The 17768-nt window shown below is 40.3% G+C and overlaps 1 protein-coding gene across 4 annotated transcripts in view; it reads right to left on the bottom strand.

Annotated features, from left to right (window-relative positions):
• Window positions 1-17768, bottom strand: part of LDB1 (LIM domain binding 1) — a 200473-nt gene that overhangs the window by 23027 nt on the left and 159678 nt on the right. For all 4 annotated transcript variants that reach the window (XM_073684940.1, XM_073684937.1, XM_073684939.1 and 1 more), the window contains exon 2: window positions 2537-2639. In XM_073684940.1, coding sequence (XP_073541041.1) covers window positions 2537-2639 — 103 coding nt within the window. The remainder of the gene's footprint in view (window positions 1-2536; window positions 2640-17768) is intronic.

Below are 17768 nucleotides of genomic sequence, written 5' to 3' on the forward strand. Positions count from 1 at the left end.
ACGATTTCTATTTTTTTTTTAAATGTAGATTGAAATACAAAAAAAAAATAAATAAATTGCCAAATATAAAAAAAATAAAAGTAGCAAAAACCTGATTGAAACAATAGGTACCATAATTTTCTGTTCATAGTGTCTAGGCATATTGTACTGGTCATTAGTTATTATACATATTTGAGAAAGAGGCATTTTGTCCTTTTTTCCTTTTTTAAAAAAAAGGTGGATGAGAGAAGGCGGGTTACCACTAAAAAAATGTAATATAAAATTTGTGGTTTACAAATTCCTTCTCTGCCGAGACTCCAAATACAATTGAGATTACTCTTTTCTTCAGAGCACCCGAATAGACCAGTGAGCGACCCCTCTCTTTTTTTCTGAGACTCCAAATACAACTGAAGTTGATCAAACACTCAATCAGCCAACCACCATCTTGCCCAACGTTCTGCTAGAAATACAAAATCATCTCGGTCAGAGTCCATGTTTACTGCAATGAGGAGGAGACAAATCAGTCGGCTCCAAAGAATAAGGCGTGTTGGATGTCATGGTTCCTCAGCCTGGGAATAAAACCGCATGAGACACAAATTTGTTTGCAGAACATAACATCCACCGCTGCTACAATGCAGAAACCATACTGCAATAGATTGCACGAAGCAGCGTATGACCTTTACAATCTTTATAGCTCAGGTAAGCAGACTTGGTGACCACAAATGAACTGCTCCATGAAAATTTTTTTGCACAACAGAGTACACAAATAGATAAAAAAACAAAAAATAAACAAAAACTATGGAATGGATTTAATCTGTCTGTCCATCAAACCAAGACGTGGAGAAAGTCTCAATCTAGCATCAGATAAAAACAAATAAAAAAAAAAAACTTAAAATCAAGAGTTTTCCGGTGAAAATGCCTAAGGCTATGTGCCCACGATGCAGAAATGAAGCGGAAAATTTCCGCTTCATTTCTGCATGTCCTTGCCTGGAAAAATACATGTGGAATTTCACACGCGTTTTTTGAACATGTGGAATTGCCTTGCGTTTTTCTAATGCATTGAAGAAGGCAATTCCGCACGCGTAAACGCACAAATAATGGACATGCTGCGGATTTTTCTGCACATCAAATAAGCTGAGGAAAATTCCGCAGCATGGGCAGTGAACTTGCGGAATGTCATTGGGGACCATGGGAGAAGGATTACCAAGCGTTTTACAAGCGTTTACGCTGCGCAAATTCAGCAGCAAAAACGCTTGAAAAACACATCGTGGACACGGACCCTTAAACTGGCCATACGAGTACAGTAGCTGTCGGCTATCTCAACTAAAAAAAAGTCAGGAGTTTAAAAATTAAACTGCCCGACTCATCTCCCCCGATGACATCGGTTGGGAGGCCCCCATAAACATTAGACTGTCGGACGTTTTGGCATTTAAGGTCTTCGACAAAGGTTGATAAAGAAACGTTACTGAACTAATAAAAGTTGCTCTACTTTTTGCAACCATAGTGAGCACTGTCATTTCTAACTTATGTAATCCATAATACCAGTAAAATATGAAGATCGGTGGGGATACAACCACTGGTGACTAGCAGAATGGAGGAGTAAGTATTGTGACCCTGTGGTACACGGCAACATGTGTTGCACAACTAAGTAATTTCACTACCCAAAAAAAATCTGTGCAGCTTCGTGTAGCGCCACTACTTTAGAGCTGCGATTCTGCTGTAAATAAAACAATTAGACTGCAGTCACATTCGATTTGCATTGAAGTATATGGGGAGTCAGGTGCAATTTGCAACAGAAAATACAACATATTTGGAAATATTTGCGACTCTGTCACAGTTATGATAGCTGCAGTGTGACACGTTAAGAAATCATTCAATGTAATGTCGCAATGTGACACCGCGGCCTCAATGATGCATGTCGCCGTGTAACCACCAGCCTTAATGAAAATCCCCCGATCTTGCCACAAATCCGTGTTTCATCCCAGCTACATCAAAAGGAGCAATATTCACAACATTTCTGCAACAAAAATCCAAAATATGCTCGCTCTGCTGAATGGGATAATGCTTTCAGCATGTGCACGAGAGCTGTAAACATCATCCACTTGCTGTATCCACTGTGAATATCAACAGCGCAAACCTGAAAGTAATATCCACAGTAAATCCAATATTTGCAAGTTCACTTTTGTTTAAACAGGCACGTCACGGTACAGGTTGTGCTGGTAATGCAGCTACAGTTTTCTACTAAATGGGACAGGGATGCAGTACTGGGCAGTGTCACCTTTCTAAAAGTGCCGCTGTGCCTGCGTAAACAATGAAGGGGATGGATCTTGACTAGAGATGAGCGAGCTCAAAATGTAAAGTTCGGGGTTCGTACTGGACATCTACTGTCCGGTGCTGAACTTCGAAAAGGAAAGAAGGAAAAGAAAGGAAAAAGGGACTAAATTTCAGTCGAACCCGAACTGCCATGGGTCCGCTCATCCCTAATCTTGACCAAACACTTATGGCTTATTATAATAGTAGGAAAGCAGAGTACAGTAATGGACAGGAGAGAACTTACCCCACATCTCGATCCAGCATTGTGCCTGGGTGGAAGGGGGGAAAGGCGTTGCCGTTGGGGGGCTCCTTTGGCGAGTACAGTTTGAATGACTTGGAGGAACAGCCTGTATAATAAAAAAAGGAAAAGCCAATTGTCATAAGAATAGAAAAAATACTAAATAAAATACAAAAGTTTACAACGGACTATGGTTTGGCCATTTTACAGCTTTCTTCCATGGAGAAATATGGCATTTGCAGGTGAGAACCTTCAAAGATTTTTAAAGCAGAAGAAGAGAGTAGAGTATAGTCATCAACTGTGCAGAATTTTTAGGAAACCATCCAAAATTGGGCAATGCTGTCCAAGTGTATAAAAGTGTGTGATATACTCCACCAAATCGGAGGGAATCAATGGATAATGTGGATGAGGGAGTTCCGGTTTTCAGGGAGGAAAGAAGCATATGGAACGTTAGACTATGTCCACACAGTTTGTTGGGTTTTTTTAGGGGATTTGGTGGGTATTTTCACAAGGAGTTTTTTCTACATGGTTTTTTACTTTAAGTCTGTGCCTAAAGCGGCAAAAAAAAAAAAGTCTGCTTGTAAAAAGCTTCTCATTCATTTGGGTGAGAAAACGCATCAAGAGTGCACCCCCCCCCCCCCATTTTTTTAATACATGTGGATTTTTCAGCCCAAAAAATCATTGTTTAAAAACAGCTTCTAAAAAGCATTTGGTTTTTGGTGCAATTTTGTAAAGAGACAATGTTTTGTTTTGGTTTTTTTTTGTGTGTTTTTAATTTAATTATGGGATATAATAATATAGTGTGGCTTTTGAAGTGTTTCTGCTAAAAATTGTGGTGAAATTTTTTTTTTCCTTAACACAAGGAAAAAACTGCAATGTAAGGTATATTATAGGTGCGTTTTCTCATTCAAATGGGACGCGTGCTGCAAGCAACTTTGAATTTATTTTTTTTAATTTATTTTAGGTGTGGAATCTGAGCAATAAAAAAGTGAACACACCCTTAAAAAGAAGCATGTTAAATTCTGTCATGTGTTTTCCACATGTAAATTGCTGCAAATGAGCACTTTGTTTGGACAGGTATTTGCAGCAGAAATGGAAAACAAAGGAAGAAACAAACAAACAAAAAAAAAACAACACAACACCATATTATTACAATCCATATTTAAAAAAAAAAAAAAAAAAAAAAAAAAAAAAAACACAGCATGCCCGATTTCGGACTGACAACTGTATTTTCTCCTGAGAGAAGCTGCTGCCAGAAATGTCTGGCGACGACTCGCTCATAGAAAACTGGAGAGCTCAGCTGAATTAATGCTCCTGTGTATGTGAGAGCCATCCGTCATGTAAGGCCTCCTTCACACGTAAAAACCAGTACCGGTGTCATCTGTGCGTCTTTTTTTACCATCATTTCTTTTTTTATGGTATGGTCAAAGGATGTTAATCACACACACAGTATAGCACATGTACAGCAATGGATGACAAATTGACACCATTCGTGTGCTGTACGTATTTTCACGGACCCATAGACTTTTATTGGCCCTTGTCATCGGGAGGAAAAACAAAACACAGACATGTCTCCTTGTTTTGCATGGACACACGGACATCTGCATAGCACCATAGATTATAATGGGTACGCGTGGTAGCTGTGAAAAAAAAACAAAAAAAACGGATACAACACGTACTGGAAACAAGGACGTGTGAAGGAGGCCTAATGTGAATGGTGACCTTAAAAGGAGCATTGGGATCTATGGGAGATAAGATGCCATCAGGTGTCTGTCAGTGACATACACCCCTCTCCATTGAATGGGGAAGGTGGTAGGAACAGCTGTCCTATAAACAAGCGTACAAGAAAATATTATATTTAAATTTATATTTTAATCTCCGGGGGCAAAGTAATAAATTACACCGGTGTGACTGTATCCCACATCCCAACAGCTTTAATCCACACCCACAATGACGCTTTAGATAAGCCGCACAGACTACTACGGTTTTTGTAATAGAATGGCAATTAGCGGCAAAAGGGCCGCACGGACGCCGCTAGTCGCACAGGAAAACAAAGATTATAGACGTTAAACATCAACATATCTTCCCATGACACGGGAGACTGATAGACAGGTCGGGTGATTCCCAAAATGATACGTTTTCATTAGAAAATAGGGACAACTCTTGCATTTTACAACTTTAGAGCACAATCATGGTTTTAAGTTACTGCATTATTTTAGCTGGTTGCTATGGCCAACAACAAGGCCAATCAGAGCTCAGCTTTCATTCCTTGAACTGATCTTAATCTATGAAAGCTGCACTATAATTGGTTGATATGGAGTCCAGCATTAGTTAGGAAGTGAAAGCAGAGCTCTGAATGGTTGCCATGGGAAACGAGGCCTAGTGCAATGAGAAATGTATCTTATGCATTGCTTTAGTATGCATCAGTATTTTGGCATAAGGCTACGGTCACACGATCAGTATTTGTAAACCACAACCAGGAGTGGATCAAAACTGTAGTGTTGACATGTTTCTATTATACTTCTCTGATGGCTCCACACTTGGTTTTTGCTTACAAAATACTGAAGTAAAATACTGACCAGATACGGATATTGTGAACGTGGCCTTAAACATGGCGCCATCGCTGCCTGCTTTAGTTTTATGCGGTCTAAAATTTAAGACAGTTTTGACTATTCTGTCCTGGAAGGCGACTCCCTGAAAAAAAAAAAAAAAATCCACTAGCCCATTGCACATCTTCATGGCATGTGACAGACTGAGGTTACCCCTCCCCCAGCAGGGTGACCCACATCCTTTGTTCCCCGGCAGGGTGGCTTGTAGGGACACCTCACAGGCTTTTGTGTTTCTTATAGCTGAATTTCAATTGTAAATATAGCAGCCTTCACCCTGCCACAAGCTCCGCACCTAGATTAGCAGACCAGCCATTATTGAGATTTGTCTGACCACTGCACCGTTTTACTAACATCCAATCAATGTAAGAACACGCGGTTACAATTACAAAAAAAACAATTTGACTTCACAAAAAGCAAAAATCTCCAAAAAAATGTAAAATAGCAAAAATATATCAGGTTGTCAAATTCACACCGCGTGGATGTGTTTACACTCAGTGTGCAGTCAAGTGCATGCAATTTAGCATAATTTAAGCCATTATGTCTGTAATGGGAGTCTATTGGTGCATGCTGATATATATATATATATATATATATATATATATATACATACATATATATATATATACATATACATATACATACACACATTGTTTTTTACACCAGTTTTGATCCAAGCAGCGCTGTAGTAAGATGGATCAAATTCATTTAGAGGCATGTGCTCCTTATCAAATATGGCCCATCTTCCAGCAGCTCTGCCACAGCAACGCACCACAGCCATCCAAAGGATAGGTGATAACTTATTGATTGTAGGGTCCAACTGCTGGGACCCGCACTGATTTTGAGAACAGAGAACTTTTTCAAATTAACCGTGCACTAATCTCAATTACAAAAAAAAAAAAAAAGCTGCGAGAAAAAAAGAATGGCGCTTGGATGAATGAATCAGTAGATGAAAATGGGCTTTGCTGATTCATTCCAAGGTTGCCAAAAAGACTTTTTTTGTGGACAGATTAAAAAAACAGCATGGACAGACAATATTTTTTTTACGGACACATTGGAAATCCATAACAAATTATTATTATTATTATAGCGCCATTTATTCCATGGCGCTTTACATGTGATAGGGATATACATAAAAGCATTTACATAATCTTAACAAAACGAGTCAGCGACTGGTACAGGAGGAGCGAGGACCCTGCCAGCGAGGGCTCACAGTCTAGAAGGGATACATGTCTACAGCTCATAATTCTGATATGAAGACATCAGCTACATTTACTGGAAACTAAAATATAATTACAGTGATAATCTGTATAAGTTTCTTCAGCCACTAAAAAAAATAAAAACATTTTTTTTAACCAACTGTCCTGGAACTTCGGGACAGTTGGCTACCCTAAACCATTCTTATGATCAATGCAGGTCCCAGAGGTCGGACCTTCAATCAATAAGTTATCAGCTATTCTGCGAATGTGATAATTTGTTTTTACCAGACAATACCTTTAATGGCCATATAATTTACCAATTAAGTAGCAGTTTCACCTTCAAAATCAAGCAGTTATTTACATGAATGTCAATGGCACCAGAACAGCCAGAATGGCAGTACGTAAACTAATTATACTTTACCATACAGTATTTTGCCTGGCATTTTTAAACACAGCATTTTGTTGATTTTATTTTACATTGTAAAATGTAGGCCAATAAACATTGAATTTTTTATTGTGCCATTTTGATGGCTTTTGAAATCTACAAACAACCATAAAAAGTTACAAATAGAACAAGAAAAAAAAAACACACCTTGACAGTCTTAAAGGGGTTTTCAGACCATATACATGGCCTTACTTTCTTTAAAACTCCAATTTTTAACAGGAGTTTGATCAAAATGGAATATATATAGTAAATGTACAAGCTGGACAAGAAACATTTACCAATTCCATGGGGAGAAAATACTAACAAGGCTTGCAACTATAGACATGCTACAGAGATTTTTTTGTAGGCTTTCAAAAAATGAGTTTTTCAAGTGAAAAATGCTTCAGGAGTCACGCCTTTTTTTTGGGAAGTTTGTCTTTTCTGGAAGTTTTGTTTGTTGTAGCTTTTTCATTTGACAGTGTCTAGTTGTTTTTTTTTAGCAGAATCTGCTTAAGTGAAGAAGAGACATTTAATTGTTCCCCCACACCAGGTGTTTTTCAAAAACTCTTCCGGAAAAAAAAACCAAAAACACTCAAACCAATAAAGAGGATTTCCTAAACAATTGAATAGTAAAAAAGTTTTCCAAGTGTAACTAGAGAAAATGTCAGTGGGTCTAGTCCACTTAAAAAAAAACAAACAACAAAAAAAAAAAACTGTATGAGCATAGAATTATTAGGCTATCCCCATACATTATCTATTGGGGGACAGTCAGAAGACATTCATATTAAGCATGTCCCACACACAGGTATACACAAACATACTGTTGAATCAGCTTATATCTGCAACAAATCTGACATAATGTTGCAGATTTTGGCATAAATACGGCCACAGGTTTCACGAAAATCCACAAAATTCCATAACCTGTAAGACTCTGAAAATCCACAGCTTGTCTAGGATACCCTATACCCTATGAGATTGAATGAGGTTTGTAAACAACATTTCACTGTACTTGATATAGCCAAAAAAATGCCACTGATCAGAAATCCATGGCGGTCTGTCCAGTGCAACCCAATATCTAAGTCTTCATTCAGACGCCTGATTTTCTCATGCGAGAACATTGGTCAGAATTTCAACAGAGTTTTATCAGCTTTTCACTGATGAAAACTGGACAGCACATGGACAGCATCCAAGTGCTGTTTGATTTTTTTTTCATGGACCCATAGGCTAAGTGCCCACGATGCAGAAATGCTGCAGATTTTTTCTGCATCTCCCTGGCAGGAAAAACGCATGCGGATTTTACATGCGTTTTTTCCTGCCAGGTAGAAGCGTTTGTCAAGCGTTTTTGCATGCATTTCTGCAGGTTATCAAGCGCTTTTCCAAGCGATTTTAGCATCACTTGGGAAGTGCTTAACAACTTGTTCACACTATATAAATCCATGCAACTGGAATGGATTTATATAGTGTGACCAAGTTAATAGTTGGGGGGGGGGAGGGGGGGACACATTATACTTGCCTTCTGATAGCCCGCGGTCTTCTCTCCGGTGCGTCCGGTCTCTTGTACGGCTCGCGGTCGTGTGAAAGGACCTTTCATGACGTCATTTAGTCATGTGACAGGTCACATGACTAAATGACATCATGGAAGGTCCTTTTACACCATCGCGAGCCAGAACGCACCATAGAAGAGATCGGGGGCCATCAGAAGGCGAGTATAATTTATATTTTTTATTTTAATTTTTTTTTTTTTTTTTAACAGGTACTATGGTAGCCGGGTCTGGAGGAGAGTCTCCTCTTCTCCAAACCTGGGTACCATCCGCACATTGAACTGCATGATATCTGCATGTGCACATGTAGTGATGCGGGTATCACGCGATTCAATGCAAGTCAATGGCGGCAATTACGCTGCGTGTCCGCAAAATGAATGGACATGCTGCGGATTTTTCTGCAATGATAATCCGCAGCATGTGCACAGCACATGCTGATCACTGGGGACCATGGGGCACGTATTACCAAGCGTTTTCGCTGCGGAAATTCCGCTTGAAAAACGCATAGTGGGCACGCAGCCATAGACTTTCATTGCAGAATTTGTTCAGACACTCGAATCAATATTGGATATGTCTCTGCGATTCGGCATGGACCACTCATTCCGCAAAAAAAACAACAAAAAAAACAGCCCCATAGACTATCATAGCCGACAAAATACAAGGATAGCACTTGTATGTCAAAAACTGACAAGTGAATGAGCCCTAATATGTCATCTATGTCTATCATGAGAACTTTCCCATAAAAGAGGTCATGCATCCATGCCCAATAAAAAAAAAAAAAAAAAAAAAAAAAAAAAGCATTATAAACTGAAGACTCTTCCCTTGTACGAAGCCTTGAGAATTATTATATATGGCTTCATATAGTTATATCCAGGTCTGGAGGACAATAAACTACTATAAGTTAAAATAAAAAAACATTCTAGAAAAATACATACACACTCACACAACCTCATTCTTACAATATGCTCCAAATTACGGTAGTACGACACATCCATCATACATCAGCGCTCACGCATCCCCCTACAGTCCTCGGGGAGCTGCATCTCATTAGCCGGTTGGCCATTTCCCTATTACTACCGGAAACCTTTTAAAAACCTTAACTCTATGTGGTTTTCTGCAAATACAAAGCAAACACTCCGTGGGAAAACAGGAAAGCTGTTCTGATGTACGGTGCGGGAACATCAACTACACCCGACTAATTTACAAAACCTCACAGAGTAATTATACAATATATACGACCCTCCTGAAGGGGAAAAATGATTATAAAATGATGGTTAAAAAGTATAATTAAAGCCTCACACAGATGTGTAATACAGAGGCCATAATTTGTGGACTCCGCGTGTACCATCATGATCAGTGATTTTTCATCTTCGGTATAGATTAAATTAAGAGGAAAAAATATATATATGTCTCACAATTTGTAAAAATTTTCACCTGAGAAGCAAAGTTTCTTTTTCACTTTGTTGCAGTAGAGGCAATAAGCTAAACAAATCCCAGAAAACATTGGGTCTAGCAACTTTCTTGGCAAATACCGTAACTTTTTTTTTTCCTTCTTAGGGCATGTTCACACTTTCTCCGACTTTTGAAAGGAAAAAAAAAATGCTAATTTTTATACAAAACCACTTAAAAGAAGCTTAAAACTTCAGGCTTTTAAGCTTCTTTTAAATCTTTCAGGTTTCAAAAATGCCAAATATTTAAAAGAAGTGACATGTCAATTATTCAAGTACGGTAAATAGCAAAGCAAAAAATAAAAGCCCAGGTGTTTAGTCAGGTTTTTGTTTTTTTTTCCCAGGGCTTTCACAGGGGAACAGATCTAACCCCAAAAAGGTCAAAAGATTGCTCTAGTGAAAACATTTTAAGATTTTAATTTTTTTTTTTTTTTTTCAATTTCGCGGAGGCAGTAAGAATTTACATTCCCAAAATCAGTCTCATATTCGTACAGCTCTTCTAGTCGGAGTCCGGTCACAGTCAAGGTCTGACCAGATGGGAGAAGCTGCTGCCAGCAACGAGTGAGCGCAGCTGTCATTAATGGAAGGATGGGAAGGCTGAAAATAAATATGACCAACATAACAAGCGGCCGCTCACAAGAGGTGATATACACAAGGAGTCCGTTTCAGGTTTGTTGTCTCAGAAAATGCAAAGTTTGGCTACAAAAAGAAGTTTTTCAGATGCACATGCTACTGGGTCTCGGCTATCCCTTCTTAAATCCCAGGGTGCTAATGACATTGTTCCGACAGGTATCGTGCACCTGTCACTCACTTCCACATCTGAAGGTGAGCTGTGCCAGAACCCCTCTTTAGAAAAGGATATGGCTATATATTTATTAGTAAAACTAGGAGGATTTTTTTTTCTTACTTGTCACGTGTACAATATGTTTTTTACAGCAGCAGATAATTTACAGTTTTCTATGTTATGGAATTGCAATGTATACTGTGGCTTCGTATAGCAGCTGATGATTTTTTTTGTTCACCCATAGAATTAAATGGATGAGTCATTAGATTTAAGGGAGGAAACTAGTGCATGCTGCAGATTTTTTTTTTTTATATGCAGGTGCGGTTAGTGAAAAAAAAACACAAAAAAACCCTTATCTGCCCCGCCTAATTGAATAACATTGGTCCGAGTGCTATTTGTTGTTTTAATGGACAACACGGTCATGTGAACGAGAACTAATGGTGGAGGCATATACAGTAGTTTGCTACAAATCCCAAAAAAATAAATAAATTAGGATTTGTGTAAATTTTATCTTTCTACATAAAGGTGTGAAAACCATTATAAAATCTGCAACATAAATTGAAATATTATGGATTAAAGTATATTAACTGCAAAAGCATTGGATTTCAATCCTTTTTCCACTCCTGATGGTGGAGCGGACAGAGCACGTTATTAAAGCAAAGTGTCTGGACTTGTAAACTAAGTGTCCACTGATAATTGGCCATATACAATGGCTTGCAAAAGTATTCAGCTCCTTGGATTTTTACCTATTTTGTTACATTACAACCTGTGTTTAAATATTTCTGTAATCTGATTTGTGTGTGACGCATCAGCACTAAATAATTTAAGTTGGTCAAGTGAAGCGAGAAAAATATCAGCATAAATTAAATTTATGGAATCAAATAACTAAAAATTGGCATGTGCTTATGTATTCACCCTTTTGCGATGAAGCCTCCTAAAAATTTCTGGTGCAAGCAATTACCTTCATAAGTCCCATGTTTAGTGACAGAACGTCCACCTGTGTGCAATCCAGGGCTGTGGAGTCGGAGTCGGTATAAAAGGGACCAACTCAGACTCCTAAAATGTATAATAAATTGGGTACAGTAGTTCAATGCAGTTTCATAAGAATTTGGGAAAGTTTTGAAATGTCCTATAAATGTCTGTCCTATTCCTGATCTAAGGGTCTAGACTTTTAGCTGAGATGAATCTGTGCTACAGTAAAGTTATCACTTAAACATGAGCCGTGTATGAGGGAGTCTGAGTCGGTGTCGTGGAAATTGAGTCGCCCGAGGTTTGGCTTACCGACTCCACAGCCCTGGTGCAATCCAAGTGTCACATGTCTGACACTATACACACACACACACACAACCTTTTCTGAAAGGCCAGAGGCTGCAACACCATTAAATAAGAGGCACCACTAACCAAACACCACCATGAAGACCAAGGAGATCTCCAAACAAGTCATGAACAAAGCTGTTGCGAAGTACAACACAGGGTTGGGTTCTAAAAAAAATATTCCAATCTCTGATGATCCCCTGAGCACCACCAAATCCATTATAATCAAATAGAAAGAACATGATATCACCACAAAAACCTGCCAAGAGAGGGCCGTCCACCAAAACTCTCAACCTGGGCAAGGAGGGCATTAATCAGAGAGGCAACAGAGACCAAAAGGTAACCCTAAGGCTGTGTGCCCACTATACGTTTTTGATTCGGAATTTCCGCAGCGTAAACGCTTGGTAATCCGTGCCCCATGATCCCCAATGAAAATCTGCATGTTCTGTGCCCATGCTGCGGAATTTTCTGCTGCGGATTTTCCTTGCGGAAAAATCCGCAGCATGTCCATTATTTGTGCTTTCTGCATGCAGATTTGAGGTCCCAATGCAGTTGAAAAACGCAAGTCAAATCCGCATGTAAAAACGCGTGTAAAATCCGCAAGCGTTTTTACTGCTAAGAACATGCAGAAACGCTGCAGAAATTTTCTGCATCGTGGGCACATACTCTGAAGGAGCTGCAGAGATCCCAAGCAGAGACTGGAGTATCTGTCCATACGACCACTATAATCCGTACACTCCATAGAGATGGCCTTTATGGAAGAGTGGGCAGAAAAAAAGCCTTTACTTACACAAATTGTAAAGCTCGTTTTGATTTTGCCAAAAGACATATGGGACACTCCACAAATGTATGGAGGAAGGTGCTGTGGCTAGATGAGACCAAAATTGAACTTTTTGGTCACCAAGGTAAACGCTATGTCTGGTGCCAAACCAACACAGCTCATCATACCAAGAACACCATTCCCACAGTGAAACATGGTGGTGACAGCATCATGCTGTGGGGATGTTTTTCTGCAGCAAGGACAGGAGAAATCGTCAGAGTCAAGGGGGAAGATGGATGGTGCGAAATACAGGGATATTATTGAGAAAAACCGGTTTCAGTCGGTCAGTGATTTGAGACTGGGACGGAAGTTCACCTTCCAACAAGACAATGACCCAAAGCATACTGCTAAAGCAACACTCGAGTGGTTTAAGGAGAAGCGTGTAAATGTTTTTTGGGTGGCCGAGTCAAAGCCCAGACCTTAATCCAATAGAGAATCTGTGGTCAGACTTGAAGATTGCTGTTCACTTGTGATTAGCGCAAGCGCTCGTTACTCGGGTGTGCAGAGGATGCTCGGGTATGTGCAAGGGTGCTCGAGTGACATGATCATGTCTCCGCGGCTGCATGTTGTTTCGCAGCGGTTACACAGCCACAAAACAGGCAGGGATTGCCTGGAACATGCGGCTACGAACTTATCACTCAAGCACCCGCGATACTCTGTGCATACCCGAGCACTTGCGCTCGGTCCTACTGTTCACCAGAGGAAACCATCTAACTTGAAGGAGCTGGAGCAGTTTTTCATTGAGGAATGGGTAAAAATCCCAGGGGCAAGATGTTGAAAGCTCAGAGCCTTATCCAAAGCAACTTACAGCTGTAATTGCAACAAAAGGAGGCTCTACAAAGTACTGACTTTAGGGGGGTGAATAGTTAGGACAAAATAACTGAAAAGTCAGTGTGCATATTTGTGGTTTGCTGCACAATTAAAAGAAAAGCAAATGTTCACAGTTGTACCGTAGGTACGTTCTTTACATGAACTGATGTAAACAAAAAAAAATAAAAAAAATGAAATTCCAGGTTGTGAGGTAGCAAAACAAAAAATGCCAAAGAAGGGTGAATACTTTTGCAAGTCACTGCACACAATGACCTCATAGAGCATAATATACGTCAGATCTCATGGATTTTAAGAACTGCAGTCAAGCAACATTTTGGCTATTCTACGTGTTTCTTACCTGGCCATTGTACATACTGTTATATTTACAGGAAAGGAGGAAAAAAAAGGGCGTTTTTATACCAGCCAGCTCTGCCTAAGTGGGCAACACTGGGGCAGTGGCATAGGCTTGGCAAAGCCCGCCTGTAATTCATGACCAGACGCGGGGTACCTTATGCCAGAAATGTTACACTAATCCCTGAGAGAGGTAAGGTTTCTGGTGAGGCACATGCCACTTGTAAAATGCGTCAAATTTATTGTGTGCCCCTTAAAGGGGCATATTCACAAAAGTATCCTCCCAAACCCCATCATTGAGACTAGGGAGTACAATGCTTGTCTTAATGAATCGGGGGCCTACATGTTTTTTTCTTACTATCAGCCATTAAAGGGAACGCAAGATCAGAATGTAACCTAGTGTTTAAATCAACTTTATATGTTAAATGTATATGGTATTTTTTAAACGCCACCAGGCCTGATATTAGAGTCCTGCTTCCCGTTCTTCACAGGGAAATTTGCATGAAAAGATGAACTCAGTCTACTGAATTTAAATATCTAATATGAGCATGCTATCATCAAGGCAAAGGTCATTGTACGCAAGGTGGAGGAGGTGAGCTGTAACATCACGTATTGTGAATTGTGGGTCCCGTATTATCATTGTAGTCCTGTCATTGGTACAGAGCAGGAAGTCTATAATTAGGCCTAGTGGCTGAACAAACTTAATATAGGAAGGAATATGAAAAAATTTAAAGAAAAAAAAAGTCAAAATGAAAAAAAAAACAAAAACACAAGTTTCAAACTAATTTATACAATAGATTATGTTCAAATGACACATTCCCTTTAATTGACCAAATTAGCAGAGTCAACAATCTTAAAAAAGTCTTCCCCTTTTTTTCCCCCCAGTTCCGCAAGTAATCCTGACCCAAGGTACAATCAGTGATATGATCGGTGATGCACAGGGATGACAACCGTCCACAGATTCCAGGACAGTCCGTAGTAGGGCATTCTTTGCCCGGTCTGTAAAAATTTTTTTTTTTAAAAAAAAAAAAAGGTGTCTGATGTTTTTGAAGCTGAAGAAACTCAGATTATTTTTACTGTATTTGTCATTTTGCAGGTTACAGCCGATGTCGTCATTAGAATTATGATTTAGAATTTACGTGTCCTGAAAACATATGGTCTGCGATTTATTTGTTCTTGCACAGGGGCCCTCTTCTGTCTGTGTCCCTGATGTTCCTTGGGCATTGGTTCAACTCCTGGAGAGGATGAGGGAGCAGCATCTGAAATTTAGACCTCTGGATTCTCCCATCCCCAGTGGTGGTGTAAAGCCAATGGCAGCATGCCACGCAGTGGCTATGGGGACGGTGAGCGAGGGGACCCGGTGTCAGCGCCTGCACCGCACCCCACCTCAGCGACTGTAATGATGGAGGAGGGAGTGTCAGCAGACGCTTCCACCCCCATCACTCTGCCTCAGTATCTGACGCGTCAGAGCAGCGGGCGCGATGACGTCATTACAGGCCGCCCGCTGTGCTGACATGAGCGGTGCTTCACAACACACACTCAGGAGACTGGAGCATTGGGTGGAACAAAGTAAGGCGAGTACTGTATTTATTTCAAATCAGTGACTGGCGGGCGGGGAAGGGGTGCATTATACTGTATGGAGGACCATGGGGGGAGAGGGGTGCATTATATTGTATGGAGGACCATGGGGGGAGAGGGGTGCATTATACTGCATGGAAGACCATGGGGGGGGGGTGCATTATACTGTATGGAGGACCATGGGGGGAGAGGGGTGCATTATACTGTATGGAGGACCATGGGGGTATGGGGTGCATTATATTATCAGACTGTCGGCCGACCCCTCCAAAACTGGTGGGTTTAGCAAACTCATCTAATGTGTATGGGGAGGGGTCTGTAGAAGAATCAATGTATGATTAGATAGTGGTGGAGTTTCTAGCAAAAGTTTTGTACTTAGGCTCCTATTGAAAAACCATGAAGGAGAATAGATCTTATTTTCATCTTCCTCCAAATACAGCAAAATTCCAAGATAACAAAACAAAATAGTATCTGTCCAAAAGTGAAAGGTTCTTTCTAATCAGATATTAGATCTTGTGGGGGGAGAAGAAAAAAAAGAAAAAAAAAACCACACTATAACTATATTAACTTTTTTTTGTAACTAGATCCTAGCTCTGTTTGCCGAGCGAGCAGCAAATTAAAGTAATAAAAATAAAAGTACTTATAACATACGAGGAAGAAATTCTAATGAAAATCAACGGGAGCGGTTTTCTGTGTTTTTTTCCCCCCATTAGCCGAGATCCTAATTTTTTTTTTTTTCATTCAGACCCTTCAGAATTCACAGAAGTCCAAGGCCAGTTTCTGGATTCAGGTCAATGTCATACAGGTGAAGGTAAAGCCGCTGTGTAAGAAGCTTGTGTAGGAGACCACACGCACTCCGTATGACGATGCAGGGGGGCATCCATTGGCATATGATAGGACGCGCCATGTCAGGGGGACACAGAGGAACTAAAGGGTCCCATATTATTACTCTGCACAACTCTGAGGTTGGGTGAAAAATATGGCCATGTGCATTACCCCAAGTGTATGGGGACAACTTGACTTTTCCCATGACTTCTCATTTTGGTTATTGGACAGGTCCACTCCACTATATGTAGAACCAGAGGATTTTAGAAGCTGAATATCTCCCCAAAGAGATGCTATGCTCACTAGACAAAGGAAAAAGGAGGAAAGATAAGTGTTGGCCAAATGGCCATTCATCAAACAGCCATGTTTTATCTATGGTCAACCACGTACCAAGCATCTGCTAGGAGGTCCATTAAGGAAGGGGTCAGCTCAAGTCACCCATCCCCCTTTTCCTATGGGTCATGAACCTGGAAGAGCGTCTATTGCTTATCCAAGCAGAATTTACAAATGCAGAGCTGGCCCACGGATCACACCATCATTCATACTTACAGAGCATGAAGGGAATGCTGAGACTTGCAGTTCCACACCTCGAGGTTGCTTGCAGGCTGCAGATATCCACTTTTCCCTTGTACATATGACTGAGCAGAGTGTGGGAGGGTCTCGTATGATTAGCAGATCTATTCCTGGCATCATAACTTCCCAGCTATAAAAACTCAGCTCTCCAGGAAGACGCCAGTAAACACCGAGCTCCTGAGCCACACCGGGAATAGGAAATCTGGGCATCGCCGGTGCTTGGGTGATTTGAACAGAGATCAGGGAAGGCCGAGGATTTTACCAATTGTAGCAAGCTCCATTGTGGAATTTTAGTAGATTCAGAGTAAAATCCGCTGCAAAATCGGCCGGGAAACTTTGCAAAATTTGTCCATTTAGATGTAGTAGAGATTTTCCCAGATTTCACTGCAAGTCCACAAAATTTTGAGACACCCCCAGAACCCACAAGTTCTGTACATCACTGCAAAGTTGGCAACAAATTCCGCAAGGTCAGATTGTGGTCTTATAGATCACCGTTTATGAACGATCAAAATTGGTATGGTCCCCCAACAATGTACTGCAATGTCAGGCATTCTTGGTCGTGTCAAACATGGTTTAAAAAGTATCAGCAGAAAGTGACATTTTAAAATCTGTTTGTGTTACATGTATTTATAAAATAAATAAACGTCGGCAATTCTTTTATCAAATCACGAGATGGTGTTGAACAGATTTTCACACTGGTCTAGGAAGTTTTTTTAAATTCTTGCCCTTTCAAGAAGAATTTTCAGCAGGCTCCCTATCATCAGAGGTCAGATATAATGACAGGTCACAAATCTACACACCGCGGGTATCACAGGAACCACCACTTGCGATAGGGGGAGGAGGTAAGCAGTGGCATAACCTCCTATACAGTGACAGAAAACACCTCTATAGAAAACTGAGGGTCTAACAAAACCCTTTAGGGATGAGAAATCACACTAACAAATTACCCAAAGGGTAACTAACCACAA

Source organism: Phyllobates terribilis, unplaced genomic scaffold, assembly GCF_046119375.1.
Source record: "Phyllobates terribilis strain yellow unplaced genomic scaffold, ASM4611937v1 Scaffold_5__5_contigs__length_657084704, whole genome shotgun sequence".
Taxonomy (NCBI): domain Eukaryota; kingdom Metazoa; phylum Chordata; class Amphibia; order Anura; family Dendrobatidae; genus Phyllobates; species Phyllobates terribilis.